The sequence below is a fragment of the Pogoniulus pusillus genome, chromosome 4 (assembly GCF_015220805.1).
Source record: "Pogoniulus pusillus isolate bPogPus1 chromosome 4, bPogPus1.pri, whole genome shotgun sequence".
Classification (NCBI taxonomy): Eukaryota; Metazoa; Chordata; class Aves; order Piciformes; family Lybiidae; genus Pogoniulus; species Pogoniulus pusillus.
Window position 1 is genome coordinate 17340587 of NC_087267.1, and position 26621 is coordinate 17367207.

General features: G+C 45.6%; 1 protein-coding gene across 5 annotated transcripts in view; it reads right to left on the bottom strand.

The window, feature by feature from the left end:
* Positions 1–26621, bottom strand: part of CCDC91 (coiled-coil domain containing 91) — a 106403-nt gene that overhangs the window by 75259 nt on the left and 4523 nt on the right. For all 5 annotated transcript variants that reach the window (XR_010302070.1, XM_064142275.1, XM_064142272.1 and 2 more), the window contains exons 2-6: positions 13353–13395; positions 13170–13248; positions 11188–11345; positions 6198–6386; positions 4232–4336 (exon numbers count right to left, since the gene is read on the bottom strand). Coding sequence is in view for 4 of the 5 variants with exons in the window: in XM_064142275.1 (XP_063998345.1) it covers positions 4232–4336; positions 6198–6386; positions 11188–11345; positions 13170–13248; positions 13353–13382 (561 nt within the window). In the remaining variant the exon portion in view is untranslated. The remainder of the gene's footprint in view (positions 1–4231; positions 4337–6197; positions 6387–11187; positions 11346–13169; positions 13249–13352; positions 13396–26621) is intronic.

A 26621-nucleotide genomic window follows, 5' to 3' on the forward strand; every position in this document is an offset into this window, starting at 1 on the left:
TTAAAGTCATTTTTTCAATTAAAATTGTAAAGACATTCCCTAAATGAAGTGGAACAGAAACAAAGGATCCCAAAAAGTGCTTTCAAATCAGCTGTAGACTTGGTGCATTAGAACAGATGGTCAGGCACCAAAAGGAAAAAAAGAGGCCATTTCAAAAAAGGGCTCACACCACATTAGCTGCATTGCTCCCTTAAAACCCAACCTGCTGTAGTGTCATAGAATCCTAGAATGGCTTATGTTGGAAGGGACCTCAGAGATCATCTACTCCAACCTTCCCACCATGAACCTCTCAGTTAGACTTGGTTGCTGAAGGCCTCATCCAGCCTGGCCTTGAACACCATCAGAGGGGAGGTAGCCACAGCCTCCCTGGGCAGCCTGTTCTAGGGTCTCCCCACCCTGGAACTGAAGAACATCTTCCTAAGATCCAGTATAAATCTAGGTTTATGATTCCTTTTATCATGTGAAGATCTTGATAGCTGAACCAGAAAGCTTTAAGCAGGTAGTATGTTACAAAGGGTGAGGCTGACATGCAGTATTCTGATGCCCACAACCCTTCTGTACTTCCAGAAAGTGTTGATGGTGGGAAAAGATGTTTAGAACCACAACTAGAATCTTCCAGCAGCAATGCAGCATTGCTTTAAGTATCATACATCAAAGAAACAACAGAGGAAAAGGAAGATCCAGCCCTTAGTCAACCATCAAAACCAACTGTCTGCAGCTAGAGCAAGTGTCAGGAGCCCTATCAGATAAATCCATCCAAAGAGCGAAGCTCCTGCTCAGGAAGCCAGAGCCCAGGCACTGTTTTCCTCTCTCCAATTCAATGCTCCCTCTCTGCACACAGGGCATCACCCCCTGAGCAGGCCTGCATGGGTTGCTACGGATGTGGTTTCACTACAGTAGAGACTGGGGGTGGCATGTTTAAAATGCAGCATTGATTTGTTCCTACAGCAAATCACATTGGGGCTGCAGTAAGATTTTTAGCTGCCTAGGATTCAGATGTGCTGAGGAGACCATATAGGATTGTGGTGACAAAGAGAATATAAAACTCAGAGCTGCCTTTGCACCTGTCTCCTTCCTAAACAAGCAAGGGATTCCACGGCTGACATGACATTTGTGCAACTTTCTCTTTGCAACACTGCACACAAACAAAGAAAATTGGATTCAACACTTCCCCCAGCAATTGCAATTCATTCTGTATGCAACAAAGTTAGAACTGCAGGAATTAGATACCAAACAGCTCTAAGAGCAGTCACTGGCCATTTGTTTACTCTGCTACCAACCCACTGCTGCCTTTTGCTGTCTGGTTGTTGTACTCACATAAGAATGTGAAAATACTGCAAGCACTGCTCACTATTGATGTTTTAAAGATAAGTTTAGTTAGATGAAAACCAGAACTTTTTGCTCTTGTCTTTCACACAAGCATAAATGTGACAACAGTACATTGTCACCCATTAGCCAAACGTTGACACTACAACAGAGGCTTGGAGCTCTGCCCTTCTGCTCAGGAGCAGTCATTATCACTCCCCTTCTAGTCTTCCACTGTTCAGAGCTATCAAACTCTGTTTGCTTTTGGTCCAGAGCACAATTCATTTTGGCAATGCTAACCCAGCTCAAACATCTGTAAGATGCTCATGTTCCTAACTTGGCTTTCCAAGGATTTCTCTTATCTCAAAACCCCTGTGAAGGTCTCATCGAAGCCATTTTTCTGACAACAAAGCTGCAGTAACATAACTGACAGCCATGGCTGGGACAGAAAACAACAGGAAAGGATGCAACCACCCAAACAACTGCTTGGCTGACAAAGATGAGTGACATTTTCTCTCAAAACTAACACTTGTTTTGTATGTTGTTATACTCAAATCCTAACACAGAAATTCCACTGAAGAGGAATCATGTCAGCATACACCTACAGCTCAGGATGCCAGACTCAGTTCAGAGTCTTATCCTGAGAGTCTCCAGATCTCTACCAGTCATGGCTATTGTCTGCTTTGAAGCTTCTCAAACCAGCAGCACTAACAATCAGATGTTTGTACTGGAAAAAGAAGTGCTAGCAAGGCAGACATCTGTGCTCTGTACCTGCCAGTTACTCATTGTGTGGCCACAGGTGTTGACCCTCACGTTGTAGGAGCCAAAGGAGACAGACAAAAGGAGTTGACATTAGAAGCTGTGCTAGCAGAAGGCATCCAATGTGTGAGTTCCACAAAGGGACTTCTGACTGTCAGCTCCTGGAAGCATGGCTCCTCCTCTTTGATTTGGCTTCAGCTCTGGCTCCATCCAAAAGCTACATGAGGTTTTCTGCAACAGGTTACGAGCCTTGCATTGCCTTTCTGCAGAAGTGCAGGACCTGACTCAGAGATATGATACAGCCAGAGTCACCCAGCAAACCCCACTGACATCTCTGCTGGTTTTGTGCTTCTACTAAGGAGCATTGTGTGAGCACTACAAGCTAAAGGCACAGACTGCTGTCAGGAGTACAGGTGTGGTGTTCCCCAGGGGTCAGTGCTGGGCCCAGTCCAGTTCAATATATTTACTGATGATCTGGACAAAGGGATTGAGTCCAGCATCAGTAAGTTTGCAGATGACACCAAGCTAGGAGCAGCTGTGGATCTGTTGGAAGGTAGGAGAGCCCTGCAGAGGGACCTGGACAGGCTGGATGGGTGGGCAGAGGCCAATGGGATGTGATTTAACAAGGCCAAATGCAGGGTTCTGCACTTTGGCCACAACAACCCCAAGCAGCGCTACAGGCTGGGAACAGAGGGGCTGGAGAGCAGCCAGGAGGAAAGGGACCTGGGGGTACTGATAGATAGTAGCTGAAGATGAGCCAGCAGTGTGCCCAGGTGGCCAAGAGAGTCAATGGCATCCTGGCCTGCATCAGGAACTGTGTGGCCAGTAGGACAAGGGAGGTTATTCTTGCCCTGTACTCAACACTGGTCAGGCCACACCTTGAGTACTGTGTCCAGTTCTGGGCCCCTCAATTCAAGAGAGATGTTGAGGTGCTGGAATGTGTCCAGAGAAGGGCAATGAAGCTGGTGAGGGGCCTAGAACACAGCCCTGTGAGGAGAGGCTGAGGGAGCTGGGGTTGTTTAGCCTGGAGAAGAGGAGGCTCAGGGGTGACCTCATTGCTGTCTACAACTACCTGAAGGGAGGTTGTAGCCAGGTGGGGTTGGTCTCTTCTGCCAGGCAACCAGCAACAGAACAAGGGGACACAGTCTCAAGATGTGCCAGGGGAAGTATAGGCTGGATGTTAGGAGGAAGTTTTTGGCAGAGAGAATGAATGGCATTGGAATGGGCTGCCCAGGGAGGTGGTGGAGGCACCATCCCTTGAGGTGTTCAAGAAAAGCACTCAGTGCCATGGTCTAGTTGACTGGCTAGGGCTGGGTGCTAGGCTGGACTGGATGATCTTGGAGGTCTCTTCCAACCTGGTTGATTCTACAATTCTATGGCCATCACCTTCAGCCAGTGGGATACATCAATAAGAAGGCTTGTAAGGAAAACTGATGTGTCCAACACAGTCAAGTAAACATTTCTTTCATTGAGTAGGATGTTACATGCATTAAGAGCCTAGGTGATTATATTAACACAAGTTCTAGGAAGCACAGCAGCCAAGAGTCCAGGAGACATTAATACAGCAGATCTTCGGCAAAATGAGAAACAATGCAGTAGCTGCTTAAAGAACATCAGCAGAGGCAAAACAGTGAAGTTATGATGAACCACCAACAAGAAACTTGTGAAATGCAAGTCTGTCAGACTTTGTCCTGCTATAACACTGGAAGAAGACTGAAAACTGCACTTAACGACCTGTCTCGCGTGTGAGACTTAACACTCCTCTCATGGACAGTGCTGACTGTTACAGGGGAACACATTTTCATTCCATTGTCTACTTGTAATTACACTCTACAGATTTTCATTACACAGCACACACTATTCCATACTCCAGCTAGCCAGTGCTTCAGTAACTGCCCACAGCTACTCTACAAGACGTGAAGACATCCTGTTGAACACATCCACTATGGAAAGAGGTTAGTTTACTTCTCAAACAGATCAGGCTGTGTTCTAAGTTACCAAATGGACTTGTGCTGATGGGTACTACACCTAGACTGCCACTGACATCCAAATTCAGGACCACAGAAATTCTTTAACCTCCAAAGGCTTTGGAGCAGGCCAGTAGATCCTTAACTCTACTCAGAACCCTCCTGAAAAAAGATGTAAGATACTACAAGAATCGAGTTACCTGAAGCGCCTTGTGATGCTCTTGATGTGAAATTCCTCTTTGGCTCTTTTCCCTCAGGAAATCCATCTCCAGAACACTATGTTTTTCCAGTAACTGTTTCAACTCCTAGAAAATTTCCAAAACAAAACGTGGGCAGTTCCAAGCATTTGTAAATGCTGCAAATTCAAATGCAGTTATTGCCTATGAGAAGTGCCATTTTTGAAGATGGTGACATTTGCCATCATCTACAAGATGGTACCACAAAACTGCCTGCAGCCTTTACATGGAGACAATATCTCAAAGTGTAAAGTGTTTAAAATCAAGGGCAAGTCCTGTGAGCAGTAGTCAAGGTCCCTGGTTTGGTTCAGCCTGGGGAAAAGGAAGTGGAGCAGCAATCTCATTGCTCTCTTCAGCTTGCTGAGAAGGGGAAGTGCAGAGAGAGGTCCTGGACTCTTCTCCCTGGGATCCAGTGATAGAAAGCACAGGAACAGCTTCCAGCTGCACCAGGGGAGTTTCAGACTTGGCATTAGGACACACTTCCTTTACAGAGAGTGCAACAGGCTTCTCAGGCAGGTGGTTGATGCTCCAAGCCTGTCAGTCTTCGATTTGTTTGGACAATGCCCTTAATTACTTGCTTTAACTTCTGGTGAGTCCTGAGGTGCTGAAGCAGCTGGACTAGATGACTACTGTAGGTCCAGTCCAACTGGCGCTGTTTTGTTCTCATTATCTTTCTATCTGTACTAGCTTGTTCTGTCTGTCTGCATTTGAAAAACAGCACCTTAAATGTGCTTTTAACAAAGGGCTTGACTGAAAAGGCAGAAGTCCCATGACACGGAGTCCTCAGGACCTCTACCCTCGGCTCTGCAATTCACCCCAGTTTCAATATGCTGTGATTTCACAGATAGCCTTTCTAGAGCCTTCCCAGCATGAATCAATCGAGAGGAGGGAGAAGGATACTCTGACAACGTCACAACTACTTGCTGCACGAAGAGCTCAAGGTTTTCATTGTTTTTCACTGCAGCTGCTGCTCTCACCAAACTCATTCCTGCTCTACACAAGCTGCTGGCACTCTTTCAGCTGCTCCAGAACAACGATTTCTGCAGCCATGCAGGAAGCCAGTATAGAAGCAAAGGGGCTGCCAGAGCACGATGCAGCTATTCAAACAGCAGCACAACAGAGAGGGTCATGAGGAGGACAGAAGAGAAGATCTGCTACTTCAGCCTTGCTTTGAGATGAAATAATAAAAACAGCTCTTGAGAATCAAAGTGTTTGGTTCAACTGTGGGGACAAAGTGGTGGTGCAACACTTCAGCCCATAGCCTAGCTCTCAACTATCTCCTCCTCAGCCTGCAGCTGTGCTTTCTTCCCAGCCCTCCTCTGCACACTTAATTCCTAGCAAAGCCAATCCATTCCAGACGCTCTCCTCTTCCCCTCCAGTTACTCATCCTCCGTTTTGTTTCCAACAAGCCATTTCCTCCTTTCCCTAGCACACCTTGATAGTTATCAGGGAACACTTCTAAGAACAGCTAAAATTAAATACACTGTGCCATGCCTCAGGGACCTTCTAACTCAAACACATACCTACAGCCACAGTCCTGCTTGCTGCTCCTCACATTCAGGTCAGAAGGAACATGAAGAGTTTAGTTACCAGAGCTCCCAGGACAAAAAGCAAAAGAGGAGAAAAAAGTGTGATGTGTTCTGGTCACACTTGCAACTTCAGAGACACACACACTCAGAAAATATAGGGGAAATCACTGTACCCTCTACCCAAATGGCTGCATGCTAACAAAACTTTGTTTTTTTCCCTTCTGAAGTTTCAGGAGAAATCAGTCTAAAACAGACACCAAAGTATTCTGGCTAAACTTGCCTAATTCCTTTGTGATTTGGCTCATTTCTACAGCAAAATGCATTGCAAGTCTCTGCCAGCTCTCACCATATTTGGATGCTATATAAATGCAAAAGGTTTTAATTAAAAATGCTTTTCATACCTTCCTGATTAGTATCTTTTCTTCTTCAGCAGAGCACAGCTTGATTTCTAGGTTTGCAGCAGCCTGCTGAAGGGAGCTCTTGGGTTCACTTGTTCTCTGTGTCTCATCATCAGCCAGAGCTATGCTGGGTGTACCTGAAGTCTTGTCCTCAGCTGCATTCAAAGAGGCAACTTCAATAGCTGCTGGAAGCTAATTTGTGTGGGAAACAGAATGGTAAAGGAAACAGTCAAGAGACCTGCCCACTCCAAGTCAAATTGCATTTCAGGTGCCTGCACAGAACCTAAGAACTGTAAATCCTGTTCCTGCTTGACAAGACTTCTCTGAGACTGGCCTTGCACACCCTGATACTGCAGCTGTGCTGGCCAGAAGGATAACCACAGAATGGCTAAAGGTGGAAGGGACCTCAAAGATCAGCCATTTCCAAGCCCTGCCATGGACAAGGACACCTCCCACTAGACCAGGCTGCTCAAGGCTTCATCCAGCTTGGACTTCAGCACTTCCAGGGATGAAATCTCCAACAATTGAACAGCAACCAGTAACTCTAGATGGATTCACACCAACCCTAATCTCCTTGACTGCTTTTCAGAAATACTTTAGGAGAAGACATTAAGCAGAGGGATGGCACACATACTGCAGTTGCCAATGAGGTCAAAATACTCAAAAGGTGTGAAAAAATAAAGAAATGAAATTGAATCTCCTGTCTCAAAGCATCAGGCTTGCAGGGAAATAAAGCCTCTTTGGATTAGTGTCTTGGTTCTAGTTCAAATTTCTCAGAGACTCAAATACAGGTAATAGAACCAATAACAATTTGTAGGATGCCTTTCCCTCTTCTCCCCCTTTTTTTCCCAAAGGAAGGGAATTAGATGTAGAGAAGAATCATAGAATCAACCAGGTTGGAAGAGACCTCCAAGATCATCCAATCCAACCTAGCACCCAGCCCATGCCAGTCAACTAGACCATGGCACTAAGTGCCTCAGCCAGGCTTTGCTTGAAGACCCCCAGGGATGGTGCCTCCACCACCTCCCTGGGCAGCCCATTCCAATGCCAATCACTCTCTCTGTGAAGAACTTCTTCCTAACATCCAGCCTATACCTACCCTGGCACAACTTGAGACTGTGTCCCCTTGTTCTATTGCTGGTTGCCTGGGAGAAGAGACCAACCCCCACCTGGCTACAACCTCCCTTCAGGTAGTTGTAGACAATAATAAGATCACCCCTGAGCCTCCTCTTCTCCAAGCTAAACAACCCCAGCTCCCTCAACCTCTCCTCATAGGATTTGTGCTCCAGGCCCCTCACCAGCTTCGTTGCCCTTCTCTGGACACATTCCAGCACCTCAACATCTCTCTTGAATTGAGGGGCCCAGAACTGGACACAGTACTCAAGGTGTGGCCTGACCAGTGTTGAGTACAGGGCAAGAATAACCTCCCTTGTCCTACTGGCCACACAGTTCCTGATGCAGGCCAGGATGCCATTGACTCTCTTGGCCACCTGGGCACACTGCTGGCTCATCTTCAGCTACTATCTATCAGTACCCCCAGGTCCCTTTCCTCCTGGCTGCTCTCCAGCCACTCAGTCCCCAGCCTGTAGCGCTGCTTGGGATTGTTGTGGCCAAAGTGCAGAACCCTGCACTTGGCCTTGTTAAATCTCATCCCATTGACCTCTGCCCACCCATCCAGCCTGTCCAGGTCCCTCTGCAGGGCTCTCCTACCTTCCAACAGATCAACACCTGCTCCTAGCTTGGTGTCATCTGCAAACTTACTGATGCAGGACTCAATCCCCTCGTCCAGGTCATCAAAGAAAAGGTATAACACACCAAACTAAATCGTCTCACTTAGATTTGGAAGTTAAAAGGGAAATTTTTAACAATAAATAAAAGGTATTTGAGGTAGGGGAGTTACAAAAAAGGCATAGGGGAAATAAGACACAAAACACATAAATGCAACCAGATTTGACGGCAATGGTTTTGTCTGCCTCATGGATTACAGCCACGTGGCAAAACAAAGAGAAGCAGGAAACAGGATGGTGATGCTGGCAGGCAGGAAGGCATGGCAAGAGCAAGAGAAACCAGAAGTTCCTCTGTTTTTAGAGGAGGCTGGACAGGAAGTGGGAGTAGGCTAAGCACTACACCTGGAGAAAGGGTCGGACCCACTCCCAGGGAGGAATCAGGAGGACCTGGGGTCAGGGTCAAGACTACTCCCCCAGGGGGGTTAACCCTTTACAATTAGTCCCCCTGGTTTTCACCTGATGCAGCTGGCCACCAGCAGCCATGGAAAGGGAACACAATTTTTTTGTGCTCCAGTATCTCATCTTGAAGCTAAATTGACAGAATAAGAGTAATTGGGACATGCCCACAAGGTTTCATTAATGGCATCTTGGTGAACTACAGAAGCAGTTTCTGGTGTGTACTCTAGAATCCACAGCCTCAACCAGAAAGAACACTGATAACAAGCTCATCTTTCCAGAAAAGCACAGAAATATGTAAGAAGTTTAAACTATTTTGTGGTTGGTATAATGAACAGAAGCCAAAGCTTTTCTTGTGCTTAGCATATTCTTTCAAATACAACAGCTAAAAATTCATTTTACATGCCTAAAAAACATGAGGACAACCCTCCCAGTGAAGGCAATGAAATACTGGAACAGGTTGTCTAGAGAAGTTGAGTGGGACACTATCTTCATGGACATTTCAGTTTGATTGGACAAGGACTTTAGCAAGCTGGCCTTGCTTTGACTTGAGAGAAGAGAGGATGATTGAGCAAAATGACCTCCACAGCTCACATCTATGCTATCATTTCTAACTACTCTGTTTCTTTCCTTGGGAAGAAGGAAAAGTGTTTTGAAATTGAATATTCAAGTCAGTGAGGAAGTTATTACTGCATTGATGGCAAAACTAAAAGTTGCTTATCTTTCCATCCCTGGAGGTGTTCAAGAAAAGACTGGATGAGGCACTTAGTGCCATGGTCTAGTTGATTGGACAGGGCTGGGTGCTAGGTTGGACTGGATGATCTTGGAGGTCCCTTCCAACCTGGTTGATTCTATGGTTTTATGATTCTTAACTTCCTTGAGGAAAATAAGGCAAAGTCTTGTTTACATTGCAAAGGAACTGCAAAGGTAAAAGCTGATAAATCAACTGCAGCTGCCACTTTTTCAACAGCAACTTGAGAGCAAAGAGTATTGGAAATGTGGGAGAGGATGGTGAGATGAACAGCTCAATGTGTTTACGAAGAGAGGTTTGACACTTCAATAATCATCTCTCAGAGGATTCAAAGAAGGAAACGACATCTGAGATCCCAACTCTACGTGGATACCTGAGATCCAGCAGGCAGAAGAGCTAGCAGAAAAATGGCACTTTGTGCTCTGAATTCCCCCTCTGGAAGCAGAGAATCTAGAGGAGCTACCTGAGATCAGAGTCTGTCACTACCAAAGACTGTCACCTCGGAACTCAAGACAGTGAGCTCTCTAACACAAAAAGGAGAGGCCTTTGATGTGACAAAAGTGCTTGAAGATCCTCTAGAGGCACAGCTATGGAAGAACACAGTTCTGCTAACACCCTCCTCTAGCAGGGATAAGAATAAAACTACAGTTTTATGCCCACCTGTAGTTTTAGCCAAAGTACAAAGTTTGATCTTCGATTCAAAACCACATTAAAGGATCTCCTCTCGGGTCCTTTTCTTCAGTCAGTAACACTTACTAACATCAGTTTTCAGTTTGTGTTATTCCCTGCACTAAAGCAGTTCATGGAGCCACAGCTGTCAGTAGCTGACCAGAACAAGAGGAGAAGAACTGGGAGATGGCCTGCAGTTGGGATTTGCACAGATAAGCATCCACAAGTGCATTCCTTATCTTCACTAAGATCATCCTACCAGGAATAGAAATTTACTTATCAAAACAGTGTAGACAGAAAGATGAAAAGATTGCAGCACAGAATTGTGTGCTGACTGCATCAGACAAAAACCCAAAATACTCCTCACACTCAGGAAAAAAACCCAAAGAACACAGCTTCCAGATTTGTCTTTGGTCCCATTTGCATCTGGCCACATCCCCACTTCTCACAGGCTTCCCCCAAAGCATAAGGCTGGGAATGGACACAAATCAGTAATGAATTCATTACAGAGTCTGAACTAGCCCCAGTCTTTCTGGATTGATGAGCATACAAGCGCTACTCAAAGGAAAACCTTTCTGCTGTATTAGTTCTGAATCTCCTTGCCAGGAGATCTAGGGAATGCCAGAGGCAGCAGGAAGAATGAGGTAAGACTACACTGGCAGAGAGGGTGAGGGCAGGGAAGAAAGAGGGACATCTTCTAACCTAAGGTATTCTGTGATTCTATGAATAACTTGTTCAAATTTGTGTCACTGCAAGTAGTGGTAATAAAACCTCACTGAGGAGGGCAAATAACTTCATTCCTGTCCACAGTAATCTCCAGGCAGAAATCCCTTTTCCTCCTTTGCTCACCTGTTCAGTTAAAAACAAAACACTCACATGCCCCTAAAAGTTAAGATTAGTTCTCAGCAGTGCTGCAGGCGAGACAAAGACCACACAGCTTGGACTGTGTCAGACCACAATGAGACAAGAAATTGAAGATTAATTAAAAGTAGCAGGAGAGAAAAAAAGTAAAACATAATAAACCAAGAAATGTAACAAACTTCAATTAGGTAGATTAAATACCAATTCTCTCACAAGTATGACATCTACACACACCTGGAACTTTCACAGCATTAAGAGAAGCAGCTCCTGCGCTGTTTCCGGGCACTAGCAGAATGCTTTTAGCTTTGAACAGCTCTTGAACACATTCGCCCCCTTGCAGTCCACATCAACGAGTGGGAGGTGTTAGAGCATTCAATCACCATTTTAAAACTCTTTTACTTCAAAGCCTGTATCCCAGAAATCCAGGAGTTCTTTGCTCTCAGAAGGCAATTCCACCTACATTTGCAGAACCAAGACACCATGCTAAGACGCTGGACCCATCAAGGTCCCCTGTCAGCTGGGGCTTTACCTGTTCTTCAACAGTTGCTGGGTTTGTAGCACTGCTGGCTCTTTGGAGAGCTTTTGCCACGTTATCACTTGATAAACTGAATGAGTCAGAAGACACCAGGGAGGCAGAAGGCACAGAGTGCTCCAAAAGGACATCACGAGACACATGGACTTCAGATACTAAGGCAAGGAAGAGAAACAGAAAATACAGGTACAATATGAAGCAGCATTGAAAGATCTACTGTTTCTGAAATGTGTACTAAAAAAACCCCTCCAACTCATCACTGTCCATGAAAAACAAGTTAATTAATAGAACCTGGTAAAAAAGAAACAATCTTCTTTTCCAGTCCAAAAAAGAAGGGGGGAAATAAAGTTAACAAATACCAAATGTAAATGAAAATAGAAAACTTACTTCTCCTGCTGGCACTGCTGTTAGCTCAGCATAAATGGATAGCTGTTATGATCAGCTGCTTACAGAATGAGTGGTTCTAATAACAGCTACCAATTAATACTAAATATTACCCTAAGTTTTGTAAGAGCCTCCTAAGGCATGCACAGCATTATGCAAAACCATAGAGGTTTAGTCATTCCCTCAGCAATTTTCCCTTTTTAGCTTAGCAGATTTCCCAGTTTTTCCTTTTCCAAACTCAACAGTTTTCATCACCGTGTCTGCAGATCAAGGATTCACCAGCCTGAGCTGCATCTCACCAGGTAATGGGCAACGAGCAGCACAATCAGCAGGAAAATGCTTCCTACTGCTGAAGCTGACAGCAGCTGCGGTGGACTCCCAGCGAATATGAAGGTCTCACCAGCAGGGAACTCTTGGCTGCTTCTCCACTTGAATCTCTTCACAGCAGTACATCAGAGGGAGGAAGGAAAACCACTCTGGTGCCCTTTCAAGATGATTCTTTACAGGTCAAAGTAGAAAGTTTTCCCCCAGATTTTATTCTTCCAAAGCCAAACTATTCTAGGGAATAATTAGTCCAGGATTCCAGCTTCTTAAATCTAGAGCTGCATGGAAGTGCAAGTTTAATTTCCTGACTTAAGTAACACTTGAAAACAACCTTTTAATGCTTACATGCTGCAACCATTTAGCTGAAACTCAGAAACACACGTTTCAGCATCCACTGACTATACTGAGGTTGGTTTGTATTTAGTTGGGCTTGTTGTTTGTCTTAGCTTGGTGGCTTTGGGGTTTGTTTTCCTTGTTTGTGGGGTTTGCTTTTTGCTGGGGGTTTGGTGGGTTGGTTTTGCTTGTTTGTAGGGTTTGTTTTTTGCTGCGTTGTTCTGTTTTGTTGTGGGTTGGTTTGTTTGTGGGGTTTACTGTTTGCTGGTTTGTTCTGTTTTCCCCGGGGTTTGTTTGTTCATCTTGTTTGTGGGATTTGCTTTTTGGTGGCTTCTTCTGTTTCGTTGTGAATTTGTTTGCTTGTTTTAAAGAAATTGGTTTCCAGAGAGCTGCCAGAGTGTTGCCAATGTGACTGGTTCTTAAAGTAGTTTGGCAGCTGAAAGGATAAGCCTGAGAAGGAGGTTACCCAGCACAGGTGCACCAAAACGATCTTTTAACCATATGTAAATTCCAAAGAGCCAAATCTGAAAGCTCTGTGGCTCACACTGAAACCCACAGACCCTGGTAATGAAGAGCAAGAGCAGTCCAGAGCTGAATGAAGCTGTGCACCATTACCAACAGAGACCTTGGAACCCCAGCCAGTCATGGCAAGGAATGGAACCAGTCTCCTCCAGTTTCCCTAGAGATATATTAGCTTTCTACTATTATTTCTCACTCCTCCAACACCCCTGTATACTGCAGAAGTCAAATACTTCTCATGAAGAGAAAACAGAAAATCACCATCTGAACACAACAGCTGAGCCCCTTGCAAGGCCTCCAGCACAATGAACAAATGTGCCAGGTTTTCATCACTGTCTGCTGCTCTTCTGGGTGCTAACACTGGCAGTGATCACAGGTCAGCCAAACACCAGCAGTTTTCTCAGGGAGGTTATCAATACCTGCAGGAAACGCTGCCCAGGCAATAGCAGGGGATGTTGTCTGCTTCTCACCATCTCCAAACTCGTAACTCTCCGCAGCCTGCAAACACACACCGAAAAGTGTTAAAGGCTTCACCACATGCTACAATTGTTATACAGATAGAAACAGTTGCGCTTCAAAATGAAGTCACTGAAGTGGCATACCTCAAATCCTCCGAAGTCATCGTCGTCCATCTTTCAGCCAGCCCTGGAAGAAAGTGGAGATCCTGATTCCAAAGCAAACCCAGGCCTGCTGAGTTGTTACACTCCCTTTACTCACAACATAGCACACAACAGGCATGGTGTGAGCCTCCAAGGAGAGGCTTGGACAGAAGCAATCACTGTGCCCAAGCCCAGAAGCCCCATGGTGTGCTCACACCATGCACTACGCTGCAGGGTAATGGAAGCATTTATTGGTCACTCCTGATGATTTTGTGGTCAGCTGGGAGCCCAAAGCCAAACTGAGCCAGGTCTTTTCATTTCAGATTAAATCTCCATCTGGATGCCACCTGGCTCATCAATGTGCTCCTCCTAACTTCATCACGTTGTTCTCATTCACAAATGAGTACTCATCCTTTCACCCAAGCACTCATCTCCACAGCTCACTTGAACTTCTCCTAACTGCCAAGTTCCCCCAGAGGTCAAGGGGCCAGCATAAAAGCTTTCTCACATAGCACCAGAAGGTTTCTCTTAGAGAAGCACTATTTAATTGATCATCAAAACAACTGGGTATTTCACAATGGAATTTGAATGTCTTCAAGGGAAAAATAAGCACTGGTCAAGCTGAAGTGGCCAAAAAGGCCAACAGCACCCTTCTCTGGACCAGCAATGGTGTGGCCAACAGGAACAGGGCAGGGATCATGCCCCTGTACTCAGCACTGGCAATGCCACACCTCAAATGCTGGGTTCAAATTTGCACCCCTCAGTCTAAGAAGGACATTGAGGGGCTGGGGCAGGTCTAGAGAAGAGCATCAAAGCTGGTGAGGGGTGTGAACAATAGGTCCAGTGAAGAGCACCTGAGGGACCTGTGGTTGTTTAGTCTGAGGAAGAGGAGGCTGAGGGGAGATCTCATTGCTCTCTACAGCTAGCTGAAAGGAGGTTGCAGAGAGATGGGGGCTGGTCTCTTCTTCCTAGTATCAGGTGATAGGAGGAAAGGAAATGGGCCAAAATTGTGCCAGGGGAGAGTTAGGATGGACATCAGGGAAAAATTCTTTGCTGCAAGAGTGGTCAGGGATTGGAACAGGCTACCCAGGGAGGTAAAGTCACCATCCCTGAAGGTGTCCAAGAAATGTGTGGACATGGCACTTTGGGACATGGTTTAATGGCCATGGTGATGTTGGGACTCTATGATCTTGGAAGGCTTTTCCAACTGAAGCAATTCCACGATTCTACCAAGATTGTCAAACATCTTGTGGAAATCAGACTGTAGAAAAAGCTTTCCAAGACAGTGAAACAATGTATTGTTTTAAAATGTATTGCTTTCTGATATAGCACTCAAGTTCCTAGCACCTCAGCACATGGTCCTGAAAGCAGTAAATAACCCAGGCTGGCTACAGATCTAGCAGCAGGATTGCTGTCCAGCAGGTTCCACAGTGAGGAGTCTTCTGCAGCAGCAACAAAGTCAACCCAACACAACTCAACCCTCTACAGCAGAGTTCTGTGCCTACAAGTGAAGACAGCCAAATGTTTTTCATTGTGAAGCTGCTTTTCCAAATCAGCACTGTGATTAAATTCAAATTATTTCCTGCCTTTCCCATCTCTCCTTCACTGTCTGGCAGCATCAGCACAAATTGCAGCAGAAAAAGCCTGTGGTGAATTTCTGGACATATTTCTGCTACCACAGAGGTCCTTCCCTAGGCTTGTGGAGGGGTTGATTTAGATTTTACAAACTGAGCAGCATTTTTGAGTTGTAGCCCAAATTGTTATCTATTTCTAGTTGAACTGCAATTCCTTTTACAAAAATACAGGATACTTCACTCAGCTAATGACAGGAACTCAGGATATACATGGCTGGCTAAAGAAGGGCATCAGATGTATTAGAAAATCATGACAACATTTCTGATAGGTGTGTGAAAGGTGATCAAAAAAAACCTCCAAGGGCTTTCGAGAAGGCCTGAATTCTGTAAAGAAAATTCTCTTCAGTTAGAATACACCACAGGTTGGAGAAACTTGTATCACTGTGCAAGTACATGCTCAGAAACACCAGAATTCAATGGCTTTGAAGCAAATCTCTCAAGGAAATGCTGAAGTGCCAGAAGGGGACACTCAGTTTATACCCACTGCTGAAAATCCCCATCAAGAAAAAAAACTGAACCCAAACACACACATCTTCCCAAGTCTGACTTAGGAATTTTCAAGTCCTTTTTGACAAACATCGTTAAAAATCCCTTCCAAACAGGCTTGGTTCAATCTGTGTAAGCAGAGACTTAAGTCAGTGCACTGCCCAAGATCTGTGTGTGATGTAAATACATTTGGAGAGACTCAGAGGAGCTTTGTTGGGTTGGTGCTGGCTTATTTTGTGAGAGAGAAGGAAGGCAGCTGGGTACTTTCTCATCAGTGTTACCCTCACACAGCCTATTACTATTCAGAGTTTGAAACACAGAGCTCCAAACACTAAAGCCATGCAGACACAAGCAAGTGCTGTGGGAGCTGTAGAGCTGAACAGCCTAGCTGAAGTAGACAGCAGAGTTAACAAGGTGAGAGTGTCACTGCTGTCACACTGCTGGCTATGAACAGACATCCAAACCATACTGGTGACTTCTACAGTGTGCTAGTTTGAGGCCAACTGGAACATTTGAATGAGAGGAAATAGATTATAGGCTGTGAAAAGGAAACAATGGTGATGTCTACCTCACTCATAGACTTGCTGAGATGTGTAAAACCAAGAACACAAGTATAGGTAAGACAGAGTGTGAGTGTCTCTGTCTCTTGGAGTCTGTGCTTCCTCCCTGGGTCTTTGCTGTGTAACCCAACTAATTCTGCTTCTAGCTTCTCCTTGCCAATCCTCACAGCTCACCTTGACCATAAAGCATACTCTGGGATAAGGTAGAGGGGTGGAAAGAAGGTGGAAGGGTGGCTGGGAGCCCTTCCTGGGGACTCTGATTTCTGGGAGGGCTGTTGTGTTTCTGTATTACCTTTAACTTGTGTACTTCTGTCTATAGCTGTATATATTTGTGACATATTGTAAACATCTGCTTGCATACTGTGCTAAGCTGTGAATATAAAGCTTCACTCCTTAACTTCCAGCTGGCTGAGTCTAGTCTGGGTGATTTCAGAAGAGCAGGGGGGCAGGGAACTCCCAAACCATCACACAGAGGTATGCAGAAGGCAGCATTCAGGCAGCAATCAGAACATTCCAGTCAGCCACAGAGAGGCTTCAGACAGGCAAACAGGCATCTACCTACACACCATGGATCACACCAACAGCTCGTACAAGCTCAGCCCAAAGTCACTCCAAAGGACCACAGCAGATGAAGATTTCTGTGATCTCAGAATTAGAGAAAGCACATTCAGCCTTGTGTTTGAAAAGCACCAAGGGGAACAAGTTCAGAGGAGCACAAAAGGAATTACAGCAGTTTTGGAAAGACACACTGGAATGTACAGCCCTTTAAAAAAATTTGCAAGTGCATAAGGCAAACAAAAACAGCTACAAAATATTACAAACTCCTAAGCAGCAACGAACTGCTGTCATTTATCACCAGGTACAGCACGGGCAGAAGGCAGGAAAGGACAGAAAGGACAGTTCAATATTAACAAGAGCTTCCAAGAAGCCAACATCAACCTTTGCAAGGCAGCCTAACAGAACCTAGGTGTGCACCAACCAGAGGAGACTCCTGAGAGAGAAAGAATGGAGAGCAGAAGAACAAATGAAGAACAACCTGTAACTGCATCTGTCACTTCTGTGACATTTCTGATCACGACCACCAGCCTGCCTCACTGCCCTGCAACGCAGACATGGCACAGCTGGGACAGCACAGCTGATCCAGGGAGTATTCTACCTGTTGTTCACATGGGATAAAAACCCAACAGACTCCAGGGCAGCCTTAGCAGTAGGAGGGGACTTTCACACCTCCCTGTTCATCTGGCAACTTCCAGCTCTTCCGAGAGCCCACCAGAATTCTCTGCCCAGAAACTCTCAGTAAGCTCAGGGCCGTTTGCTGTCTAACAGACACCATCAGCATACATCTGCTCCTGTGCAGAGATAAAGCCACCACTGCTGCCCGCCAAAACCACCTCCTGATCTGTTCACATGCTTGGCATGCTGGAGGAAAATAACAAACCTATCAGAATCCTACAGTCTCACAGGCTGGAAGAGATCTCCTGGCCTGCATCAGGAATGGTGTGGTCAGCAGGGGCAGGGAGGTCATTCTGCCCCTGTACTCTGCACTGGTTAGACCATACCTTGAGTACTGTGTTCAGTTCTGGGCCCCCCAGTTTAGGAGGGACATTGAGATGCTTGAGTGTGTCCAGAGAAGGGCGACGAGGCTGGTGAGAGGCCTTGAGCACAGCCCTACGAGGAGAGGCTGAGGGAGCTGGGATTGTTTAGCCGGGAGAAGAGGAGGCTCAGGGGTGACCTTATTGCTGTCTACAACTACCTGAGGGGTGGTTGTGGCCAGGGGGAGGTTGCTCTCTTCTCTCATGTGGCCAGCACCAGAACGAGAGGACACAGCCTCAAGCTACACCAGGGGAGATTTAGGCTTGAGGTGAGGAGAAAGTTCTTCACTGAGAGAGTCATTGGACACTGGAATGGGCTGCCCGGGGAGGTGGTGGAGTCGCCATCCCTGGGGCTGTTCAAGGCAGGATTGGATGTGGCACTTGGTGCCATGGTCTAGCCTTGAGCTCTGTGGTAAAGGGTTGGACTTGGTGATCTGTGAGGTCTCTTCCAACCTTGGTGATACTGTGATACTGCAAACTTCCTACCATTGGCAGGGACACCTCTCAACTAGACTCAGCTGCTCAAGGCCTCATCCAATCTGGCCTTCAACACCCCCAGACAGGAGGCAGCCACAACCTCCCTGGGCAGCCTAATCCAGAGTCTCACCACCCTCACACTGAAGAACTTCTTCCTCAGATCCAGTCCAACCCTGCTCTCCATCAGCTTCAAACCATTCCCCATTGTCCTGTCTCTAGACACCCTCAGGAAAAGTCCCTCCCGCAGCTCTCCTGGAGGATCCCTTCAGGTACTGGAAGGCAGCTCTAAGGGCCTCTTGGAGCCTTCTCTTCCCCAGGCTGAACAAGCCCAGCTCCCTCAGCCTGTCCTCACGGCAGAGGTGTTCCAGAAAGCAGGCAGCAAACAAGGACAGAAAACAGGGATTCAGTCTGAAGGGACACTGAACAGTCACAGGCTGAGCTGCTCTCTCCAGCGCTAGTGCAAGAGCTCTTGCTAGGTGTCTCTGCAACAAGAGCCTTCATCTTGCATAAAAAGAGGGTGCTTTGTGCAAGGAGAAGGGAATGGGACCACAGCAAAGGTTTCAGAGCTGTTTAGAAAAAATAATCCATCCTATTTTTAAGTTAGGATTCCTTGATAGCCCTGAACAGCAGACGGCCATTTAACTCTAAGAAATGATTCAATCATGTACCACCTTGATAACAGTGCTAAAAATATGGCCAAATACAGAACTTCTGAATTCCACACCTTGTTTTGCTGGGAAAAAAAACAGAAGTGTATTTCTGGTACAAATAAAGAGCAGAACCAGTCCAACATCACACAGAGAGCTGGGAAGCAGCAAGTTTTAATCCAAAAGGAGTAATCAGACTTTTCTTTCCTCACAGACTAGGAACATTCCTTGTGGCACTGAAGAGGAAAGAGCACATTAAGTGCTGACAATCTGCAGAAGGGCTTAAAAAATAGCATAAAAACCTGGAACAGCTCCCACAGTCTCACCATGGCTAAATGTGGGCCCTTAAAATATGTCTGATACTAGAATGATGTAACTGTAAAAACGGGCAAGGGGAAGATAAACTCAGTATTGTCGATTCATAGAAACTGAAACTGGAAAAGACACAGGAGTGCATCCAGCTCAGGGCCATTCCCAAACATTACACTCCAAGTCACTTGTATCCCACGGGGCTTGAGCAGCCAGACTCTTGTGGAAGGAAGGGAAGTTATCCTGGATCATGAACAGGCAGGGCTCTGCATTTTCAGGAGATGTCATCGACATGTTTGTGTTCCTCAAATCGCACAACATTTCAGGCCAGCAGGTCACCCAAGCCAAACCCCTGCTCAAGACACAGTCAACACTGCCTTCAGCTCAGAATGCTCAAGAACCCCTTCTTTCTGGCTGATAAAAAGCAGGATCAATATATGTTCAAACAGGTAGTTCAGAGCTGAGGGGTTTGCAAGCTTCCCAGCTGATGATGGAGTCACCACAGCCTGACCATCAGCTTAAGAGAGGTCAGAGAGAACTTTGTAGAGTGCAGACTTGTGTCAGGCACACCAAAATCATGCCTTTGAACCATGAATACAAGAAGAGCAGGAGCCACTCACAAGGAACAAGACAGAAAAACATAAGCTGAGAAAAAAGGAGAAGCAATGTTGTAATCCCACCAGCAGACCCCACCAGGAGCAGCAAAAGCAGTAGCCTTTAGAAGGGTTTCACACAACAGGAACATCTCTTTTAGGAGGAGAGACTGAGTGAGCTGGGGCTCTTCAGCTTGGAGAAGAGGAGACTGAGAGGTGACCTCATTAATGCTTATCAATATGTAAAGAGTGAGTGCCAAGAGCACGGAGCCAGGCTACACTCACTGATGCCCAAAGACAGGACAAGGTGCAATGGGTGGAAGTTGAGGCATAGGAAGTTCCATGGAAACATGAGGAAAAATGTTTTCACTGTGAGGGTGACAGAACACTGGAACAGGCTGCCCAGGGGAGTTATGGAGTCTCCCTTTCTGGAGATATTCAAGACCTGCCTGGTGCATTCCTGTGTGATCTGACAGCAGGGTTGGACTGGATGATCTTTTGAGGTCTCTTCCAGCCCCTGACCTTCTGTGATTCTGTGACCTCATGCAGCCTGCAAGATTCCCCTGTCTTCCCCACTCTTATTTAAAAACATTTTTAGAACACCAATGAATCCCAGCACACAACTGAACACCAATAAATGCACCTTTTATAAGCACAGAGCAGCAAAATCTTCAACAGCTGCACAGAGGCACAAATAGAAGGAAATTTCCTCTTTACCTAAATGTAGTCCTTACAAAAGAAATGAGAATACAAATATTCTTTACAAGTTGCTCTCACCTGAAAAGCCCTGAGCTAATACCAGCAAAAAGTCTGACCTTCCACAAAAAGAGGTGTAAAGACAAAAAATCTGCAAAATCCATTGCACAAGAATTTTGTTTCAGAACTTGGAGGTCCTCTTCTAATACCACTAGATTTGGGGCATGACACACTGCCTAGGAGAATCTGGTGCTGAGCAAATCACTGAATCTAAAAACCTACACTACTTTGACCAGAAAAAAAACAGTATTTCATTAAAAATAAAACCAATAAATAGAAATAAAGCTTAAATCAGTAGATTGCCTTGCTAAGCATTTAAATGAGACTTTCTCTCCCCTACTTGCAAACAGAACAGTAAAGGTCCAAGTCTAAGGGATACTCGGTGAGCCTGGCAGTAAAGTCTTCTGAAGGGTTGTTGCTTCTCTTCAGCTGATGTCTGGAGAGTTTGCAAGACTGGCAGCTTACAGAATATTCTTCTGCCTCTGTTAGAAAAGCTGTCAGGTAGGCACTCACACATTTTAAGTTTAATTTAAAAAGGCCACTTAGCACAGCTCTAATGATTAGGAAAGCCAGGATGTGCCAGCAATGCTACCGAACCAAAGTCAATAGCACTCTTTTGTTACTCCTACATTTCCAGCAGAGAGGAAGACTCAATTCTCCAACTAACAAAACTCCTTTCCTCAGCATACTCCAAACCTTGCCTTTCACAGAACATGGGGTTAACTTGAGGCAAGAAAAAGCTGTTAACCTGTTTCTCTGACCTGAGAAGCTGCTATCTGAAAGAGTAAGAATTACAGCTCGTATTTTCAAGTCTTATGTGATTTCCATGCCTCAATCTTGCAACAGCTTCAATCACAGCTGTAATATTCTCATTTCCCCCACCCCGAACCAGATCCCACAAAGGTTTAATCCAAACAATGAAATAAGCCAAGAGTGCTCATTACAAAACTGGAACCCTTTGTTTTGCAAGCACTGTCAGAAGCAGAAAGCCCAAGACTTGCTCCCTCCCACACAAAGCAGAACGCATCATCCTCTCCTTCCCCTTGCTAACACTTGAAGTCTTGATGCCTTTTTGTTCACACATCAAGCAGATGAATTTGACTTCTCATGCTCCCCTACAGTTCATGGGGAAGCAAGACATGATTTTAAATTAATTTCCATATGACTCTTACAAAACAAACTGGAGAGGCTGCACACTGCCCAACTCCCAGCCCTCCAAGCAGCAGAAGAAACTGTCCATCTCCTCTGCAGCAGTCAGCATCACTGCTGGGAGGGCTGTGGACATGAGCTTGCCTCCACTCTTGCACGTCTGCTCTTCTCCTACACATGGCACACAGCAAAGCTTTCAGCACATGCTCTCTGACCAAACAGAGGTGAACAATGTCCTCTCTTGCCATCAAGGACACTGTGTTTGCTTCCCATGGCAAAAGCTGATTGCAGTGTGCGGAGGAAGCTGGCAGCAGGTGATCATGGATCAGTGCACAGAGATGATAGGATTGAGCCTTGACACTTCAGTCCCTTTCCTTCCAACCAGAACACGATGCCAAAAAAACATTTCTTTCTCCACACTGACACTTCATAGCAACTGCACACTCCTAGGACACTCTTCTCCAGTCCCAAAGTGTTTGATAGGGTTGGGTTGGCTCTACTGCAGGCATTTCAGAAAGGTGTCTTCTGGAAGTCTCCTATCCAGCATTCACCAGTTCATTTAAGTGCTAAGGATGATGAGAGCACTGATACCAAGAATATCACTTATCAGTTAATGACTCAAAACTTATTTTTCATTCAAGAGGAGTTAAACTTGCCCCAGCCTCAAAGAGCCAAGAAACCACCAGTGAGATTCTCCACCCATCTTATATCCCATTCCATTTTATCTCCTTCCCCAGCTAACCTACAAAGCAAGGCAGGGAGCATGTCAGGCATGCCCCAGAACACAAAACAGATGTTTGTTTTTAACCAAGATCTGCACAACTTCTCCTCAATTCTGTCAGCAGTTAAAATATCAGCATACAGCAAGCTTCAGCAAGCAGCTCCTGCCACAAACAGAACAAACAAGTAAGCAGACACCCATCAGAACACCTCTGCCTCCTACAGCAGCAACGGTGACACTGGTGACAGAGTGGTGTTCAAGGAGTAAGGAGCTCCATGCCCATGTTACACCAGCACACACAGAGGCTAGGTAACTCAGAGGCCATGAGTATGCCCAGGCTGGCAGCAGGACTGGATGCACAATGTTGATGAGGTGCAGGCAGTACACACAGACCAGCCTCCATTCATCACTCTACCCAAGTCAAAATGCTCCACAGCTTCCCAGTCTCAAAGAAACCAATGGAACTGATTTTAAAACACACTGTGGTATATCCCCCAAAACCTTTCTTAAACTGGAAATTAATGCATGCCTACCAGGCAGTCATCCTAAGCAGCATGCATGGAGAACAGAACGGCTGCAGTGCACAGTTATTTATTGATACATGGATATAGTACTTGGGAATTCATGGAATTTGTTAACAAGGATCTTAAACACTCACACAGCTTATTGCCTTTTGAAATCAGCACCGTTTAAAACGAGAATGACTGAAATGTATCCAAAAAAATCCTATGCAGAAGTGATCCTCTCTTGGCAACACTGAAAACAGAAGCAGAAGGCTCAGATTGCAAAGACTAAACCATGTGTAGAGTAGCGAACAGTATCTTTTAACTACATTAATTACCAGGCAATTACATCCTCTTTAGTCAGCAGAATTCCCAAGGAAGACAAGTCTGGATGGACTAAAGCAAGCAAGAAAAAGCTTGAAGATTCTAACAATAGCCATTTCATACCTAAACTTGCACTCCACGGCAATAAAAACCCAATGCATTTCACAATTACAAGATTAAGGTAATTGCTGTAATTTTCTGTGAAAGCCCTCTGTGAAGGCAGCATCTCAGCTAATGTGGACATTTGTAAAGTATTAGGTTATTGGAAAAACAGCAACAAAGCTCTTATCCTTTGTTCACAGTAAGTAGCACATTGGGCTACTTCTATAACCAAATCACCACTTTCCCAGGACAGATCTTGCTGAAAGCACAACTTAGATGGAAAATTATTACAATAAAACATCTCACTACATAACAAAGAAAATCCTTTTGCATTCCAAAATGCCAAAGTAATTTAGGAGATTCGAGTCTAGTGCATTTAATGAGAGCAGCCTGGCAGGCTGGCACCAGGACACTGCACAGGAGGTGCGGTAACTGCTCCAGCTCTGCCAACTCTTGGTCTTTCACCCTGTCCTCACCTTTTTATTTCAAGTGTGGGTCTAGAACTCAACAGGATTGGACTGTAAAGCAAGAACTGTGCAGCAGCTTCTGCTGTGACAAACACCCTACCAGTGTTCCATCCTTCACCAGTTCCACTGGCTGCAGATGCTCCACAGCCATTTCCAGCTCAGCCAGATCAAACAGAGACCAGTGCACTTCTTCCATGAGCTCCAGTGCTGACACACAAACAAACTGGCACTTTAAAAAACAAACCCTCTTTTTTATTGCCTAGAGCTCTACACCAGACACCAACCAGACCACGGTGTGTTTTAGGCTAGGAGGAAACAGGCTCGACGTTAGGAGGAAGTTCTTCACAGAGAAGGTGATTTGCCACAGGAATGAGCTGCCCAGGGAGGTGGTGGAGGCACCGTCCCTGGAGGTGTTCAAGAAAAGCCTGGATGAGGCACTTAGTGCCATGGTCTAGTTGAATGGATAGGGCTGGGTGCTAGGTTGGACTGGATGATCTTGGAGGTCTCTTCCAACCTGGTTGATTCTATGATTCTCTGAAACTCAAACAATTTAAGCATAGCTACTACCCGAAGACAATAGAAGTTTATTAGAACATAAAAATTTCTGGCTTTACAACAGCTTTAGCTTTATTTTTTCTCTCTTAAGAAACAATTCTTTAAGTATGTTATAAAGATATTAACTTAATCTCTGAGTGTTCTGCATATCCCATGTAGATTGGCTTTGCTATGTGTTCCTTCTGCTATAGCTTGTGTTTAACAGGGTTCACATCACAATACCTGGATAAATTAACTTCCTCAACTCTTCTTAAATGCACTTAGGGACGCACAAATGCAAGCCAGGTTGTCAGCACCCTCACCCTTCTAGAAACATTCTGAAGCCTCTTACTGATCAATTAATTTCCTAGCGGTATCACCTGGTCCTTTCTAAGAGTTTGTCTAACAGTGTGCACCAAAAGTATTAAGGATTTACATACTCTGCTTGCTGTAATTAAAAACAACCAAATCAAATATATTCCAAGTTGTAACTTTGCTCAACCACACAGTACAGCTGGGACACCATATGTGTGTGGATAGGTGGATGGATATAGGAGAGTTGGAGTGTTAGGCTGAGAAGTACCTCCTGAGGTTCAATGAGGCAAAGTGCAAGGTCCTGCACCTAGGTTGGGGCAATCCTACATATTAATCCAGGCTGGGAGATGATGAGATAACCCCAAGCCCTTTTTTTGCAGGGCTGCTCTCAAAGTGGTGGTTACAGGAGCCAGCAATGGGCACTGCACTGGCAGCCCAGAAGGCCAATGGCAGCCTGAGCTGTATCCAAAGCAGCATGGGCAGAGATGGAGAGAGGGGATTCTGCCCCTCTGCTCTGGTGAGACCTCACCTGCAGTGTTGTGTCCAGCTCTAGAGCCCTCAGCACAGAAAGGACATGGACCTGATGGAGAGGGTCCAGAGGAGGGCCACCAAAATGATCAGGGAGCTGGAGCACCTCTGGTATGAGGACAGGCTGAGGGAGGTGGGGTTGTTCAGCCTGGAGTAGGCTCTAGAGACACCTAATAGCAGCCTTCCAGTACCTGAAGGGACTACAAGCAGGCTGCAGAGGTACTAGGCAATGGGCAGGACTAGGGCAATGGTTTGAAATGAGAGAAGAGTAGATTTAGATTGGATGTAAGGAACAAGTTCTGCACCATGAGAGAGGTGGAACACTGCAACAGGTCTTTTAAATCCCAGCTACACTCCTGGGAGCGAGGCATAGCTCTGGTGGCCTTTCCCTGGCTGTGAGCAGATACCAACACCTGCAGGCAAGGCAGTCACTTCAGCAAGTTCTCTTTCTCTTCACAGCCCACACCTTGCAGGTACTACCACAGTCAGAAGCACATTAGGAGTCTTTTAGTCCCTTCCTCTACTGCAGAGGCCAGCAGTCAGAGCAGCAGTCCCCAGATATTAAGCTTGAGTCCTTTATTGTCAAGAGCAGAACCTGCACCAGCACAGCAACAGCAGGATCCTACCAAGGCTTTTTTGTATCTCCACATTTAAACAGCAGTCCTGAGCCTTACTAACAGCAGTGCTTCTGGCACTTGGAATGAGTTTGTCAGTCAGCAAATCATCTGTTAATATTCTTTACATTCAGTTACATTACCTTCTATTAAAATGTTTGGTCAATGCTCAAATGGTTCTGCTCACATTTCACAGAATCACAAAATAATTGTCAGGATTGGAAGGGACCTCAAAGATCATCCAGTTCCAACTCCCCTGCCATGGGCAGGGACACCTCACACTAGATCAGGTTGCTCAGAGCCCTATCCAGCCTGGCCTTAAAAACCTCCAGGGATGATTTCATTAATTCCTTCTTAGTAACACCAATGATACACAAAAACTTTAGCAAAGCACACTGCAAACAAGGACCGTAAGAACTCCACAATAACAAGCTGCTAGCTAGAATCTGTTCAAGGAACAACTCCCAATGCTGTGGGACTCCACAATGCAGGTCTGAAACAGACTCAGTTTATCTCAGAATGAATTTGTGTCCAAAAAGAAAGAGAGATTTTCCCTAATGCTCTACCACATTGCCCAAGTCAAAGTGGGAGCAGTTTACACAGGCATACACTGCAGAATTTCATTGTTGTGAGGTTTCCATCCCTTTAGATACTGATCTAAACCCAGAAGAAACCCCACTTCTCCGCTGATATGTCCAAAGCTTTAAGCTTTCTTCAACACTGCAGAAGAGGCATCTCATGTAAATACATGGATGGTGAACTCAGGAGCCCAGCTCTTCATCTGCAGGAAGCACCTATGTGCCCCATTCTTTGCTTGGCCCCATGAAGGCACAGGGCACCCACTCAGCAATTTCCAGCCCTTCCAACACAGCCCTTACAGACTAACAGAAATCCTCAATCCTCTGCAGTCAGACTTGGGGGCAGTTCCTGACAGACAGACCCCCCTGCAGATCATTAAAAG